Raw genomic sequence first — 16,442 nt, 5'->3', positions numbered from 1 at the left:
GTTCTTGCATTATTCTTGTGCTGAATTTCTAGTAGGGGAATTTGAAGGCATGTATAATTAATCCAAGATGTACATATGTTTATGTAGTGTCTGAGTTCTGCTTAGTGTTGAAAGGTTTGCGAGAAGTAAATTATTACTTGTCAAAAAGGGATTTATTTTACTTTTCTAGAGCCAGTCTGGAGGGTTCATTTGATGATTTCCCCAGTGCAGAATTTGACACTATACTCTGTTTTTACACTCTCAACTTCGCTGCTCCTGTTGGTATGACAAGCACTGGAGCTCCACCACTGCATGTACCAAAGCCACAGAAGACCAGGTAGAATGGGTAAACTGAAAGGAAGAGACCTTGATATGTAGCAGCATTGATGCAGTATAAGTATAGGAACAGAATCACAGAATCAAAATATCCCAAGTTGGCTGCTTCTCAGATACCAACAAAGGAACAGTATTAAAATTACAGAATTCTTTCTCATTCCATGCTAAGAGCTGAATAAACTACAAAGCCAGTGGAAAGGAATTGCATTGGTCATACTATATGAATTAAAGATGTTATTATAAAGAGGATCATACTATGATTGCGAGTGTGTTTCCTAATTTATTTTCTAACATTCATTTTATGCAGATGCTTATTACAGTAATGATTGAAACAAGGAATGCAAATTTAGAGTGAAAGAAAGCTTAATATGAACTATATGTATGCACAGCAGGCAGCATTACAATTAACTTGTTTACCAACAAACCTCTTGCCTGTAAGTGCCATCAGTTCAGATCCTCACCAGAAGAAAAAAGAATGCATAGAAAGAAATAGGATAAACTGCGGCATAAAACAGCTTGAAACTGCTTCAGGTGACCTTGATGCTTTTTATTTTGTCCGCCGACCTTCAGAAGGAGGCTAACAGACATCTACTGTTTACATTCCACTGAAGCTGATTAGTTGTATGTGGACATATAAATATCAGCAGGCTAACACAATGTAGCTCTTCAGGGACATAACAATATTTACTGGCAGCACATTTTTTCATGTAAATAACCAGATTTATATACACAGGCACAAATGAGAGAAAATGATCAACAAATGTTAGAAGCTAACATAGCAGCTGACTAATGCCAAAAGCAGGGAACTGTCATGTGACTGGCCTTTGTGCGAGAGAGTGGGAAAGAAAAATAATCGTATTCCCATCGAATTACATGGTCTTTCTCCCTTACTCACCAATGCCTTTTATTTCTTACAGCATTCATTTTCTACAGTGTTTTTAAACTTCCTATGCACTGAGCAGTTGCAATGTGCTGCTGTATTGTTTGCGCCCGTCAGAGATATAATATGGTAACAGTGACAAATGGCAAAAAAGAATTGTATTTCTTGAAAAGGGACATAACTGCTGTGGCTGCTGTAAAAAAAACAACCAACCACAATAGATATTAGGAGAAGCAGCTTCATACAAAACATCCAGATAAACCAGTGTGACGAATCCACCTCCTGTGCTCGTTTTTAATTCATTCATTTTATACGGATACGTGAGGTAATCTTCCTGGCATAAAAGCACAGACGACATATTACAAAGGAAACCTTTTAACAGAGGCTGGGTGCTGTAATAAGAGCCACAAGATCTCCAGTTGGCCTTCCTCACTGCAAATCACAAGGCAGGAGAAGCACTGAGTTGTGGTGGTCTTGGATCCTCAGTTGTGCCCTTCGTGCTACAGTGATGGAGAGAAAATCATTGCACGGGCTTGTGGTAAAACCATCTGGATAAGCAGGGGAATCTTTTAGCCCGTAAGCAAACAAAACCAAATCACAATAAATAGCCTCAGAAAATTTGGGGCTTCCAAGTGAAATCCGTATTTTGCGTCCAAGTCAATCCCTGCCCTTTTATTGTTGAAACAAAGGAAGAATAAAATAAAAATATTTACATTGACAACATGCAGTGGCGTCACTGAGCCAGCATTCCTATTATCACCCCCCTCATGTTTGTACAGGCCTATTTTCTTCCAGGACCAGCTTTCCAATATCATGGGATCATAAGGGCTCCACACCACGCGCCCACTTGCCTTCCTCTAGGCACATTAGCAAACAGCAGCACCACATGGTGGGTTTTGTACAATACAAGAGAAAATTGGCATAAAACACATTTAGCAGCAGCTCAGGAATAGGCATCTCCAAAGCTCATGTATGTAAGGGATTAATGAGGTGTTTCACCTTTCCAAAAGTCTACGTCCTTAACGCTCTCAGGCGCTCTGTGTTCAGTAGGTGATGATGTTGTGAGTTTAGCCAAAGGGCACAAAGACTTGCTCACTTCCCTTCAGCTTACTAGTTGTACCAGTGCCTCAATTCTGATGGGAAACCAGGGGACCTCGATGCACTTCCAACCAAGGTGTGGTAACCAGCCCACAGCATGGGGCTGGAAGCAGGTCCCTTCCAACTCAATGTGTCCTGTGTTTCCATGAAAGCCTCCTTTTCCCCTCCTGCCCTACCTCTGTGATCACAGACCCTGCAGGCCAGCAGGACCAGATGCAATTGGTGTATGGGGTCACTAACCTGAAAGAAGTGGTGACCGCCTGCCCTTCTGCCGCACACTGCCATGCATTCAGCGTCCTGGGTGACGAGAAGCAGGAGTTTCCACAGTTCCACAGTTCATGCTTACTTTTTTACCACACAAAAAAGAGTCATTTTGTTCTAAAGGTAATTTAAAGGTCAGATTTGCAAGCGTCACACAAGAACACTTTGAACCTCTACGCTCCAGGCTGCTGTTTAGCTTTCCAGCCCTTTTTGCTCACGAACAGGACCAGATGAGTTTTTCCGTGAGGTAGAACATCTGGACAAACATCTCTCGCTGTCGGTTTCACCACAGCTCGGCTCCCTCACCGGGCACACGGCACCACACCGGGATGGAGCCTCCCGCCTCCCCCTCAGAGCCCGCCGCGCATGCGCACTGCCATCCGCGCGCGCCCTCGCGCCCGCTCCCGCTCGGCCTCGCCTCAGGGTGACGCACGCGCCTTCCCGCTCGGCGCGTGCGCGGCGGTTGGCTCGGCGCCCGCTCCCGCGCCTGCGCAGTCAGGCGGCTCCCGTCCCGTCCTCCCCCCCACCTCCCTCGGCGCGGCTCGCCTGAGCGGAGCGGCGGGAGTCGGTCAGCGCCCGCGGAGGGAGGCCCGAGCCCGGCACCGTTACAGCCGCCCGCGGGGCGGGGAGGAGGAGGAGGAGAGGGGGCGGCGGTGGCCTCCTCCTCGGTCCCGCCGGCACCATGAGCATCGAGATCCCGCCGGGCCTCACCGAGCTGCTGCAGGGCTACACGGTGGAGGTGCTGCGGCACCGGCCGTCCGACCTGGTGGGCTTCGCCGCCGACTACTTCACCCGGCTGCGGGATGCCCGCGAGCGGGAGGCGACCGGCGACGGCCGGATGGTGGTCAGCTTCGACGGGGAGCCCATGCAGACCGAGTCCAACGGCGAGGAGGAGCCCGACCGCGGCGACGACGAGTCCGACTCCGACTTCGAGCGTGAGTCGCGCCGAGGGGATCCGGCCCTGAGGGGGGAGGGCGGGACGCGGCCGCCCCTCAGCGCCCCGCGGTGTCCGGCAGCACTGCGCCTGCGGGGGAGCGGCGCGCTCGGGGTGAATGGAGCGCGCTGCCAAGCATGTGATGGGGGAGATCATGTGTTGTTGTGCTGTCTCCTCTGCACCCATCCCGGCGTTTCTGTCTTGAACCGGTGCGGGGAAGCGTTCTGCTGGGGTGGGCTGGGTGGGCAACTTCTCAAGGCGCCGCTCAGTAGCGAGAATGGAAACGCACTCTTTTTGTACCCGGCTCTCTGAGACCCGGTCTGCACAATGAAACGCCGCCCGTGCCGTTCTGTCACGGCGTGCTGCCTTGTGCAGCGCACAGCGTTTACACTGCGGACTCTATGTGAGCTCCAGCGCGAACACTTGCTTTAAATTTTTATGAATGGCACTTGTGGGCACATGTGGAGTTTTGGACCCGCGATTACTGCAGACTCCGAATATTCTCTTTATTGGACAAGGTCGACAAAGGGGAAAGATGAGAAAGCCCCGTACTATCGGTCTTCTCATTTGGAGGTCTTATGCCCTTGACCTGTAATGCGAGTAAAGGTTTCTGTGCTGTCTTCTTGGTGATGATTTTCTTAATGGCACTGAATGCAGCTCTATTTCTTCATCGGCTTGTCTCGTTTCAGGGTTTGAAATATCTCTTGAGAATTGAGTGTGAAGTTTTCCTGGTGAATGCTGACAGCTGCAGTCCAGAAAGTTCTCTTAAGCTGAATGTTTGCAGATGAAAAGCCGTGTGCCACCACACATTTTACAGTTGTTCAAGTACGGCTTTGTGTGGTGAGGCTGTCTAGTAGAAAAGTGGTTCCTTTGCTTCAGGTTTCTGCTCATCCTCTTTCTGTCTCAGAGGAAAAAAGGAACAAGGCTGCTCAGTGTCACTTGTGCTGGTCAGAGCCCTGGAGGCAGGCAGCACTGTCACTGCTGCTGTCTTGCTTCTTAGCTGAAAAAAACGCTCTGTTCCTTGCTTACAGCTTCAGTGACCCAGGGGAGGAATAGTCCCGTGTCGCACTTGGTGGCAGGTGAGAGTCCCTCTGTGCAGTCAGGGAAATGATTCTCACATTGTTTAACAGTGTGTGGGGCAGTCAGCCGTAGCTGTGCGTTTCTTCAGCTTTCTGTTATGAACGTTGCCATAGAAGATTTTGTTAACTGGAAAATGTTAGAAGTTGAGGGGTTGTGATATCTCTGTCCTTCATGAATTTTACAGGATAGGAAAATACTTCTGCATTACTGTGAGAGATCAGTGTACGTATTGACTGCTCAACATCAGATAATCTCTGTAGATAGAGAGAACGCATACCTGGAGGAAGTCTCAGCTAATCCCGCTGGACAGGCTCTAATGCGGTGCTTTTTTTCATCTTGGACAAGCTACGGCAGATTTTAATTAATTTCACCTTGTTTTCCTAGTCCAACTCTCTCTATGCACCACTGAGTTACAAAAATAAGTCAGACATAATATAAAAATGCTTCCATGGGTATTAAGCGTCACAAGGAAATTGTGTTTTTTTTATAAAGCATGCTAAGGAAATTTAGCCCTTGTTTGAATGATTAACATGGCTGTATTTGTTGGATCTACGAAAGAAGTCTGCACAAATAGCGTGGTTGTCTTGTTTCTGCTTCTGGCCTCATGAAATCTGTGTATCTTACTGTATTTGCATGCCTAGAGCTGGAGAATGTAGCAGATAAGTTATGTTTTTGCCCCATGTGTCCTGAGTGCAGATGTGATAAGAAAAGGAAGAAATAACTTAAAATCGGAGTAAACTCTGAGCTCAGTCTGTAAATCACATGGCAAATGTCTTTGTGTTGTGTTGCTGTAGGGTTATCAGTGGTTCCCTTCCTGACATCATGGCATTCCATCAGTGGAGCTGGTGACACTAACTGGACTACAGAAGAGACCTCCATTGTCTTAGGGCACTTAAGCATAAATCTGGAGGTGATTTCTTGTTCTCCGAACCTCTTAGAAGTTTCATCTCTGATTTGAGCCCTTGAATATGTGTGTTAGAGGTTGTTAGGATGTGGCTGTTAAGCACAGTGGTGCATAAGGAATGTGTGACGGTGGAGGTAAAAAAACATCTTCCAGAAGTATCTGTGGGGCTGCGGCAGAGAGTTGATGCATACAGAGCTTTCCTAAGAGCCTTCATGTTTGGTCTAACTGCAGATCTGAAAAGTCGATAGAAATGGGAGAAGATGCGAAGTGGCAGCTTCAGAAATCAGGAGGAAGACATTGCCAAGGATACTCAGAAAGTGCCCCTGACCATGGTCCTTGTAGCGGGGAGTGTCTGAATGGTTCTCTTAAGACTGAAATGAAAGCCACTTAACCATGGCTTTGGGAAACCTGTTGTGAATAACCTGAGGGAAGTGAGGCAGCTCGCTTTCCTGTTGGCTAAGGCAAGGTGTTGTAGCAGTAACCTCCAATTTTATCTGCTTGTTTTTGTTGGTTTATTTTAATTAACTACACAAAAAACACTGTATTTATTCTTGGAGATCTTAGGCAAAACTATCAGTAGAACTGAAGTATCGAGAAGTCCAGGAATTGGACTCAGCAAGCTTTAGAGAGTCCCTTCCAACTCAGGATATAACACTCATATATTTGAGATTTGAGTGTTTTGTGTATGCATATATATATGTGTGTGTGTGTGTGCATACGTGTATAGGGTAAGGCAGTTACTTTTTTGTTTACTCTGTTGTTGTGTAGAAGAAGGTGCACATGACGCTGAATGAGAAGGTCAAAAGATACTGATTAGTCTTGCACTGGACTTCTCAAATAACATTGCAGAATTTGCTAAATGTCACCTTTTAAAGCATCAGTAGGATATGTGAGCAGAAGGGGCCCAGAAGAAAGCATGGGAGTGGCTCTTTTGTGTCATTGGATCTTGTAAGTGATACTGAGTGAGAGTTCAGTCCATCTTTGAAGTGTCTATCTTTTTAATTGCCGACAGAAATGCCTAATGTTAATCTTAAACAGTTTCAGATTTCTTGCTACTCTTCTTATTCGTGAGCATGGTTTGCTTTCTTATAATGATCTTGGCTGGGTTATTTCAGGTGTTCCTTTGAGATACAGTCACCTGTACAGTGAAAAGGTTTGAGGTTTTTCACAATAGTTCCACCTCCTTCCTCTTGTGATAGTTAATTTACTGAACATAAAGCACAGCTGCATTGTCCTTGCTCTGTGTTCTTTGCCCTTAACATTAAGTGAGCCTTTCTCTGCAGACCATCTTCTTACAGTATTATGGCATTGGATGATGCAAATTACTTCCATAGAATAGCTACTCTATTAAAAGTCCAGGGAGCTGAGGGGACACTTTGGTAGTTATTAGCGCTACCTCTTCCCTTCTCCCCTTGAAATTTGACCAACTCTTGTTGATCCAGTTGTTGTTTGTAAGCAGCGAGTCTAGAACTTCAAAGAGGTGGAAGGAAGAAGGTTTAGACTGTGATCTAACTGTTAAACCGTTGAGTTTAACATACAAATAAATACATGTTCTTTCATCGTAATGTGTTTAAGAAGCGTGTGTGTGTAAACAAGTCCTGCAGTCTAAAGGTGTAGAAGTAACCTTACAGTTTTATTTTTTCTTTGGTCTCCATCAATAACATTAAATCAAGTATAAAGCAAAGCATTAGCAATGTATTCCTGCTGACAGTGTTTCAAAAGAGACATTTATGCGTTCTAATTTTTGTTAGGTCCTGGCAGCCTGGGACTTGTTGAACAGAAAGTACCAAGTGAAAGACTGCCATTGTGCAGCTGCTGCCCTTGGCCATGGCTTTGCTTTTGCACGGCCAGTTCTAACTGACTTAAATCTGTAGGATTAAATAGAGCAACTACTGTTAGTACTAATGGGGCTTCACTCCCTCTATTTGTCTTGTTCTCACTGAGTAACTTTGAAGATAATCTAAGCATTAAAGGACAGTGATTACATTTTTCTTTAGTTATTTGGCCAAAATACGCAAATCTTTTACATTTTTTCTTCATTTTGATTCTGTGTTAGCTTATTACAGAAGGCTTGCTTTTCAGTGTTCTTAGATTGTACTTATTCTACTACAAGATTAGACTAGGACTTCTTTTTACCTAGGTGATGTAGCTCTTAGGAAGTCACCATTAGTATCTCAGGAGCCCCATAGAAAGGTCTCCTCAATAATCTTCAGTACAGATAGAAAATTAATTACAATAAAATGTAGAATGTTTTTCTTACTTGAGAAGGTGAGAGTGTTGGAAGTACGAAGTGAAAGGATTCAGGTTGCTTGCTGAGAAACAGCTTTAAAGATGAGCTGCATGAAATTGCAGTCAAATAGGAACTGCATTACTTTGCTTGTCTCTGAAAAAAACATGAGTAAATATGAAGCAAGTGTGTGACTGATCGTTCTAAATAATTGCTGGATTCTTAGAAGCTTCTGTTTCCTTGGTTAGGAAGTTTACTATACGGGTAATTGTATGAAACTTGTAAAGTATGATTCTTCTAATTGGTTCTAAAATGAGGCTTGGGAATGGAATGTATTGCAGCACTAGGTATCATACCTTATAGTAACTTCTTCTTAACTGTGCTCTTGTTTTCTCATTTAAAACAGCCATATTAGGCTGGTGAGACAATTGTCAGTGTTAGAGTCCCATCTTCCCCTCTTACTAACACAGAAATGTAGTTGTACCCTTTTACATAAAATAGTACAATGGGGGGTTGTGGGGAAGAGGAGAAGACAACAGAGAATAATCTCTCTTCAAATTATTCACAAACCAGTCATTAAAAGACATTAATGTTGAACAAAGAGCAGTTACTCATTATTCAGATGAAGACTGGAACCCTAGCCAGGATGATCTGTGAATGTTTGTCACTGGCTTTAGTAATGTGTTCAAATTCATGAATGGTTGTAATTTTTTTAATGAAAAAAGGAGGAGGCAATAGTAAATAGAACCCTAACAACCTTATTTATTCCTCATTTAGTTCCTTATTGTATCTCTAAGGTTTCTTTGGGTTCCTCTTGTAGCTTGCCTGGCATACACTACTGCACTTGCACCCTTGCGACCCATGGCTGGCTCTGTATCACTGCCCCACAGCACGTAGCAATTGCGTGCTGCTTTTGGAACTTCACAGTGTTCTTTCAACTGCATGGGTTTAGGTTTCATTTCTTTACTGAGTGGCCATCAGTACCTGATAAATGCATCTCCTTTCTGCATGCAGTGCACTCAGGTGCTGGGTAGACTTCTGGTATATTTATGCATTGCTGTGGTATGAAACAGTAAATCATAACTAATGTGGCTAGAAAAGTAATGGAGAATTTGAGAAATCGGACTGTGGATGAAAGTCCAGTGGATAAAAGACTTGCACCAAAGTGTTGATTCTTACACTTGTGAGATGTTTCTAATGCTTTTCTTTTCTTTTTAAGATCTGAAAAAGACTTCAAAAAGAACCCCCAGAAATCTATTGCATAAACAATCAGCTGCTTTGGGTTCATCTATGTTTTGTTTGAGAGGCTGTATGGATTTCGGTGATCGTGTTCTCTGTGTGCTTCAGCAGACAGAATACTTGGAGATGTAGAGAAAAGCCTGTCTTGCAGTTCTCATACTTGTGGGATTTGGCATGTATTTGATAAATATACATCAGCTATCATATAATGAAGCCCAGGATTCTATTAGTAGCAGTTTTACTCCAAGCCTTTCCCATAGTGGAGCATTTCTTTTCTGTGTGGAGCTTGCAGACAGTGACCAGTGGGAGTTCAGCTCTGAATGTCAACTTACAAATTCCCTCTGGGAGGGAAGGCAGCTCTAGAAACAGCTTGCTTTGATGACATGTGGGAGGGACTGCAGGTATCCAGTCTGTAGTGCTGCTTTTAAGATAAACATACATAAATCTTTATTTTTAATTTGCTAAAAAAAAATAAAAATAAAAATAAAAATAAAAATTCAAGCTACTGCTGCTTTTATTTCCTGTGAACTTCCTGAGGGTGGCTTGAAGAACAGCTTTCCTTCTCTGGCCTTGTGCAGAGCCTGCAGGAACTCAGCTTCCATGGGGCATGACAGCAGGCGTAGTTCTGAGGTCATGTTGCAGAGCCTGGAGCCCAGCACTGTTCTGGGCACTGCTGCAGTGTGATCCAAGGTGCTGCATGAGCAGGGGCTGTTCCAGCACAGTTGAGCAGTTTGTCTCGGAAATTCTAAACTGCTTTGTAAAGAAGGGTTGGAATTTCAAGTTGGAGGTGAAAAGGGCGTTTTGGTAAAATGATGTTGTTCCATTGGATACTTTCTGTACTGTGAATCCCAGTGGTATGCAGTGAAGGACTGCAAACATTAAGGTACTGTTTGTTTTGCAGAACATTCTAAAAACATGAATGGAGTTTGTGTGGAGAGGTGGACAGTCTGGTTTTTTTTGGGTGATGATTGTAAAACTTCTCTGTAGCCTTTTCCTATGGATTTTTGGGTAAATTGTAATGCTGAGATCCTTGTTTGTGGTGATTGGATATTAACAGTGTTATAAAGCAGGATGTCACCATGGCCCTTCATTTCCATTTTGACTCTTCCTCCCTCGGGGTAGCATATTGTTTTCTGCTTCCTTTTGAGAAAACTGTAGTCCAAAGAAGAGATCTTAAAAGGAAAACAAACATTTGATGGTGGTGGCTTTCTTTATTGTTTGTTTTTTGTTTTTCTCCCTTTTGGGGACTGGGTAAATACTACCATTAATGTGGCAACACTGTCATCCTCACTGAGGAAGAATTGCACCTGGAAGGACATGCTGTAGTGTAAGGTCAGTCTCAGGTTGTTGTGGCTGTACAGAATATTTCTGTATGAAGGGTGGCCCAAGGAAAGCTCAGGAATGAGAAGCCAAAGCTGACCGAGTTGCTTTTTCTTTTTCCTTCTGAATGGAATGGTACTGAAACACTTTATCATCTAATGTTGTCAGTCTGTCTGATTAAAATTCGTAAGTACTTGTAGAACTGAAAGACTTTGCAGCGATAAATTATGAAAGATGGCTCATTAACATAGATTAACATTCACTGTTCTTTGGGGAAGGGGGGGGCAGGTTCCCCAAGTATTCTTATTTTAAATACTGCTGCTTAATAAAACTAAGAGTGATAATATTACTTCCATCTCTCAAGCATGTAGAAATTAAACATCACCAGCTGTAATTTTATAGTGATTTCAATCACTATACACTATGAGTTTGTGTAACTGTGATAAACAGATATGTTTGTATGGACTTCAACTGTTCTTGTACTGTGTGTGAGCATCTCATACCCTTGTGAAGCCATTTTAAATTATTTGATTATTAAGTGCTGTGCCAAATAGCTTTCCATATCTTTCAGATGGAGATGTTATTAAGCGTTCATAGCTCAAAGATCTGCAATGTGCAAGATTTGTTTTGAAGCCATCCATAGCAGTGACTGTGGGGAGCTTCATGCCAGAGGTTCTGCCACTAAAAACGAGTTCGTCTGCTGCGGTACACTTTGGTCAGGGACTTGTTTATTGTTACTGGCAAACTAGAGATGGGGTGGGTGCTGAATTGTGCCCTTTTGCAGGCACTAGAAATGTTCTGGAGCATAAAAGAGGATTTTTCCTGGGCTGGGCAGAACACAATGATTTTTACTATTTTTTTTAACTTTAAAATATACATTCCTTTTTTAGGAAACAGGACAAAGCCATCTTCAGTCTTCCTCTTCTCTTCAGAGTCATCTTCCTGTGAACACACACAGGGTGAACTTACTGGAAGCGTGTTTTGTTGTTGGCTTTTATTTTTTAATATTGGTTATAATCTGAGATTGTCCATCTAAATAGTTCCTTATGTGGAGATGATTCTTTTTCCAACCGTGCTGTGTTTTAAGTAAGCTTTGTTCACTTTTCATGTGATATCATTAGAAGCATAAACCTGAAATTAAAAAGGGGACGAAATACATTATCACAGAATCACAGAATTATAGGGGTTGGAAGGGACCTCTAGAGATCATCGAGTCCAACCCCCCTGCCAAAGCAGGCTCCCTACACCACGTCGCACAGGTAGGCGTCCAGGAGGGTCTTGAATATCTCCAGAGAAGGAGACTCCACCACCTCCCTGGGCAGCCTGTTCCAGTGCTCCGTCACCATCACTGTAAAGAAGTTCTTGCACACATTCGTGCGGAACTTCCTATGCTGAAGTTTCAGCCCATTTCTCCTAGTCCTGTCTCCACGCACTACTGAAAACAGACCAGCCTCGCCACTATGGCTCCCACACTTCAGGTATTTATAAACCTGGATCAAGTCCCCTCTCAGCCTTCTTTTCTCAAGGCTAAACAGACCCAGTTCCCTAAGTCTCTCCTCATAGGGGAGATGCTCCAGGCCCTTCACCATCTTTGTGGCCCTCCACTGGACTCTTTCCAAGAGATCCCTGTCTTTTTTGTACTGGGGAGCCCAGAACTGGACACAATATTTCAGATGAGGCCTCACCAGGGCAGAGTAGAGGGGGAGGATCACCTCCCTTGACCTGCTGGCTACGCTCTTTTTAATGCACCCCAGGATGCCATTGGCCTTTTTGGCTACAAGGGCACACTGCTGGCTCATGGCCAACCTGTCGTCCACCAGGACGCCCAGGTCCCTCTCAGCAGAGCTCCTCTCCAGCAGGTCTTCCCCCAACCTGTACTGGTGCATGCAATTATTTCTACCCAGGTGCAAGACTCTACACTTGCTTTTGTTAAACCTCATCCGGTTTCTTACTGCCCAGCTCTCCAGCCTGTCAAGGTCTCGCTGAATGGCAGCACAGCCTTCAGGCGTGTCAGCCAATCCTCCCAACTTCATGTAATCAGCAAATTTACTGAGGGTGGTCACTATCCCCTCATCAAGATCGTTGATGAAGATGTTGAACAAGACTGGACCCAGTACAGACCCCTGGGGGACGCCGCTAGTCACAGGCCTCCAGCCGGACACCGCACCGCCAACGACAACCCTCTGCACTCTGCCAGTCATCCAATTCTCGATCCACTTCACCGTCCACTCATCTATCCCATACTTCCTCAGCTTTGTTATAAGGATGTCATGGGGGGGCGTATCAAAAGCCTTACTGAAATCAAGGTAGACTACATCTACCGCTCTCCCCCCATCCACCCAGCGAGTGACATCTTCATAAAAGGCCACAAGGTTGGTCAAGCACGACCTCCCCTTGGTGAACCCATGCTGAGTACTCCTGATAACCTCCTTTACTCCCAGTTGCTTGGAGATGGCATCCAGCACAAGCTGTTCCATCCCCTTCCCTGGGACAGAGGTGAGGCTGACTGGCCTATAATTACCCGGGTCATCCTTCTTGCCCTTTTTGAAGACCGGGGTGACATTGGCCATCCTCCAGTCTTCAGGCACCTCCCCAGTTCTCCAAGACCTCTGAAAAATTACAGAGAGCGGCTTAGCAATAACCTCCGCCAGTTCTCTCAGCACCCGTGGGTGCACCCCATCAGGTCCCATGGATTTATGGACCTTAATGTTTCCTAAGCACTCACGGACCACCTTCTCCCTGACTAAAGGGAAATCTCCTATTCCCCAGATTCTCTCATCAACCACCAGGGTCTGGGATTCCTGGGGGAGAGCCCTTTCACTAAAGACAGAGGCAAAGAAGGCGTTCAGTATTTCCGCCTTCTCAGCATCCCCCGTTACCAGAACACCCCCTCACTTAGTATGGGGCCCACATTCTCCCTAGCCTTCCTTTTGCTGTTAACGTACTTAAAAAACCCTTTTTTATTATCCTTTATCTCCTTAGCTAGATTCAGCTCCAGGTGGGCTTTAGCCTTCCTGGTCGCATCTCTGCAGTCCCTGACTACATTCTTATATTGTTCCCAAGTGGCCAGACCCTTTTTCCACATATCGTGTACTTTCTTCTTTCTGCGGAGCTTGCACATGAGTTCCTTACTCATCCACGCAGGTCTCCTGGCACCTTTTCCCGACTTCTTAGTCACAGGGACGCACTGATCCTGAGCCTGGAAGAGGAGCCGTTTGAATGCTAACCAGCTCTCATCAGCTTATTCTGAAGCATGTCACAGAAGTTACTTTTGCTCATAGTTTTGCATATCACAATTAGAGCACTGTCAGCTAGAGCATTTTTCAGTGCTGGTTATGTTTGCAGGATGGAGTCCTAAATCCTTGAGAACAGTGACTTGGGGAAGAATCCACGGGCTGTCACAGGTCATCAGTAGATACATTTTCTGCCACTGGCTAAGAGGGCAGATGATGAACTTAGTCCAGAATGTGGATGATCATTAACTTCTTTAAAGAAGGTTTTATATATTATGCTGCCTCTCAGCATTGCTGGTAGCAGAGTTGCTCCAGTCATTTGTGTGGCCTTTTGTTGGGCTGTCTCCAGTCTGTTGTGTCCTTGTCTCTTGTGCTGTTGAGTACTGGTACTCCTCCAGGTGTGGCCTTACGAGGGCTGGGCAGAGAGGAGCCATTGCATACTTCAACCTGCTGACAGTACTTTGTCTACTGCAGTCCAGGATACCATTAAGTTAGCATTTTTGTACCTAGTGTATACAAGTCATCTCATGCCCTGATTTAAACATGGATGTGTGAGATTAAGCTCTGAATCAGCCTGAAGTCATGCCTGATGCTGGTGTTACTAATTGAAAGTCCTCTTGCTCTTATTCAGTTCAGATGACTGTACAATTAATTCCTGCTTTGTCTTATGTAAAAACATGCTATATTTAACACTCAAATCAGTAATGGCAGTAGGAGTTGGTAATGAAATTAGAAGTGACCCTACCAAAGAGCCCTGGACTTTTATGTGCCTTCTTTTTTTAGCTGTAGGATGCTGTTCTTAAATCCTACTACCTATGGAGCTATAATTACCTGATCCTGAGCTCTGATTGACCTGACAAGTACAGCTGTGTAATAACCATGCTAGGCATACAAAACACTGCCCTGTCTCTCTTGCTGGTTGTTTCTGCTTAGATTCACATCTTCTCTTTACCACATCTTTCTTTGAGTTGCTTGCTTCTCTAGAAATTGTGTTGCTTTTGTTTTTTCTTGCCATTGCTTCTTTCTGTCTGTCACACGGCATCCAGTACCTGACTGAGAGTGACTCCAGTCCGTTTTTTCTGAGACGGTAAATAGTGAAGAGGCAAAAGGAAAGAAAGCTTTCTATGCTGCCTCTCATCTGTGATTGCCAACATTAATTCTTTTGTGTTCAAGTGCAGACGTGAGCAGACCACTGAAGAAATGCTAAGTCTTAATGTTTGTTTTTCCCTTAGCACTGAAACAGTTTTGAAGCACTGATGCAGTCATTGGTTGTCTGTTGGCTGGGTGTGTGCTCAGGTTTGGGACTGCGCTCAGGGATGGCTTTGTTATCTGATTGCAATTGTTGCACTTCTACCATGTGTTCTGCAGAGGTGATGGATGTGCAAGGTATGGCAGAGTGTGAGCATGGGCTCGAGGCTGGCTGTGTAAGTATGCTCTGAGCACAAACAAATGCCCTTCTGCTGGTGTAGGTCATGTATTTGTGTTGGAAGCTGTGCAGTAGTTAAGTAGTATCCGTTAAGCCAATTAGGCTGCCAGAGAAGGGCATTAGAGTTGGAGCAGTGGGATCACAATGATTTCCTGTTCTTGTGTTGCCTGTATTTGTGTAATTGTTTTTGTGGTGACATATCTATATCTTAACAAGTGATGATCTTGAGATTATCACGGTATCATAATAAACATTTTTTGACAAATGCATGGCAAAGACAGAGTAAGAAATTCCCATTAACGTGTGTATTGCATGAAAATCAAATGTTGCTATTCTTAGCATTCCTATTTCCCATCTACCTACTGGTAAGATTGGCGTGCCAGCAGGTCAGCTAGTTGCTGATATTGGACAGGTGTGTGTGTGTCTATGTATACATTTTTCTCTATAGATGGCTGGTTGCTGCTCTGTTTGTTAGAGACTTTAACAGAAGAGTACAAGCTGAAAACATGGAGGTGATAGTGGAAATATGATTTTATAGTAGCGTGACTTGGCAAGGATTTGAAGCAGGTGAAGTTGCTATTAACTTCCTGTTGAAAAGGTAATTATATTGTTCAGTCCAGAACAATTTGTCTGACGTTATAAGAAAGTGTCTTAAATCACTGAGCATGGTTGTTAATTGCATTTTTATTTAGGTGCTCCTGCATGCTTAGCAGTGCTAGAGTTCTAGATCATGGAAGTGCTTCTAGCTTGGCTACACAAGTGAAGTTGCACGGAAGTTCAGTTCTCTTTGTCCTATATGTGCAAATGAGATTTGCTTAATTACTGCTGGGATCAAACGCTTTGAAGAACTTGTATCAGTTTGGCTCTGAAACTTGACTGACTATAGAAGACATTTTGCTCACGAGTAGTTTGAGGTGCGAGTAAACTGTGCTGGGTATGGATGGCATTGTAAAACTGTATCACAGTAGGAAATACATGATTTTCCAAGATACCTTTTTATGCCCCAATATCACGTTATTTAAAGACTGTCAATCTCAATAGGACTCAGCCTTATTAGGCTGCCAAGTGCAGATACCCAACATTTACATTCTGTGTTGTGTGATGGTAGCTGTGACATGATTCCAATTAAAAGCTTGGTCTGCACATTGCAGATGTCTTCTGAATATTAATGTGTGCTACAGACAGAGCAGATGGAATCTTTTAAAATACAACGCAGTGAATGTAAAATTAAGGCTGGCTTTCTAGTGAAAACAGAGGCAATCAAATGCCCCCCCCCCTTTCACTGGTAAATCACAAAGATATCTGCATCATCATCATCATCTTTCTTTGCATATAAGAGGAAACAAATTCCTTATAGACCCAAACAGAAATACAGCATTATGTCTAATTGAAGTTGTCTTAAGTGCTAAATGATGCATCCATTCCTAATACTTTCTAGGTACATTTGCTCTGTCTTAAAGTACTCCATTGTCTGAAAGACAGGTACGGGGCAGTGGATAATAGTTGCAATGTAGAATGTTATTTT

At 44.0% G+C, this 16,442-nt stretch overlaps 1 protein-coding gene across 1 annotated transcript in view; it reads left to right on the top strand.

Annotated features, from left to right (window-relative positions):
* Positions 1-866: 866 nt before the first annotated feature.
* The window catches only part of PRKAR2A (protein kinase cAMP-dependent type II regulatory subunit alpha), a 58,224-nt gene continuing 42,648 nt past the window's right edge, over positions 867-16,442 (top strand). Inside the window, exon 1 of the mRNA XM_072347320.1 lies at positions 867-3,489. Within this exon, the coding sequence (XP_072203421.1) occupies positions 3,237-3,489 (253 nt within the window). The 5' untranslated portion in view covers positions 867-3,236. The remainder of the gene's footprint in view (positions 3,490-16,442) is intronic.

The sequence above is a fragment of the Excalfactoria chinensis genome, chromosome 12 (genome assembly GCF_039878825.1).
Source record: "Excalfactoria chinensis isolate bCotChi1 chromosome 12, bCotChi1.hap2, whole genome shotgun sequence".
Taxonomy (NCBI): Eukaryota; Metazoa; Chordata; class Aves; order Galliformes; family Phasianidae; genus Excalfactoria; species Excalfactoria chinensis.
The sequence above is the reverse complement of the archived record's forward strand: the minus strand, read 5'-3'. Positions and strand labels throughout refer to the sequence as shown.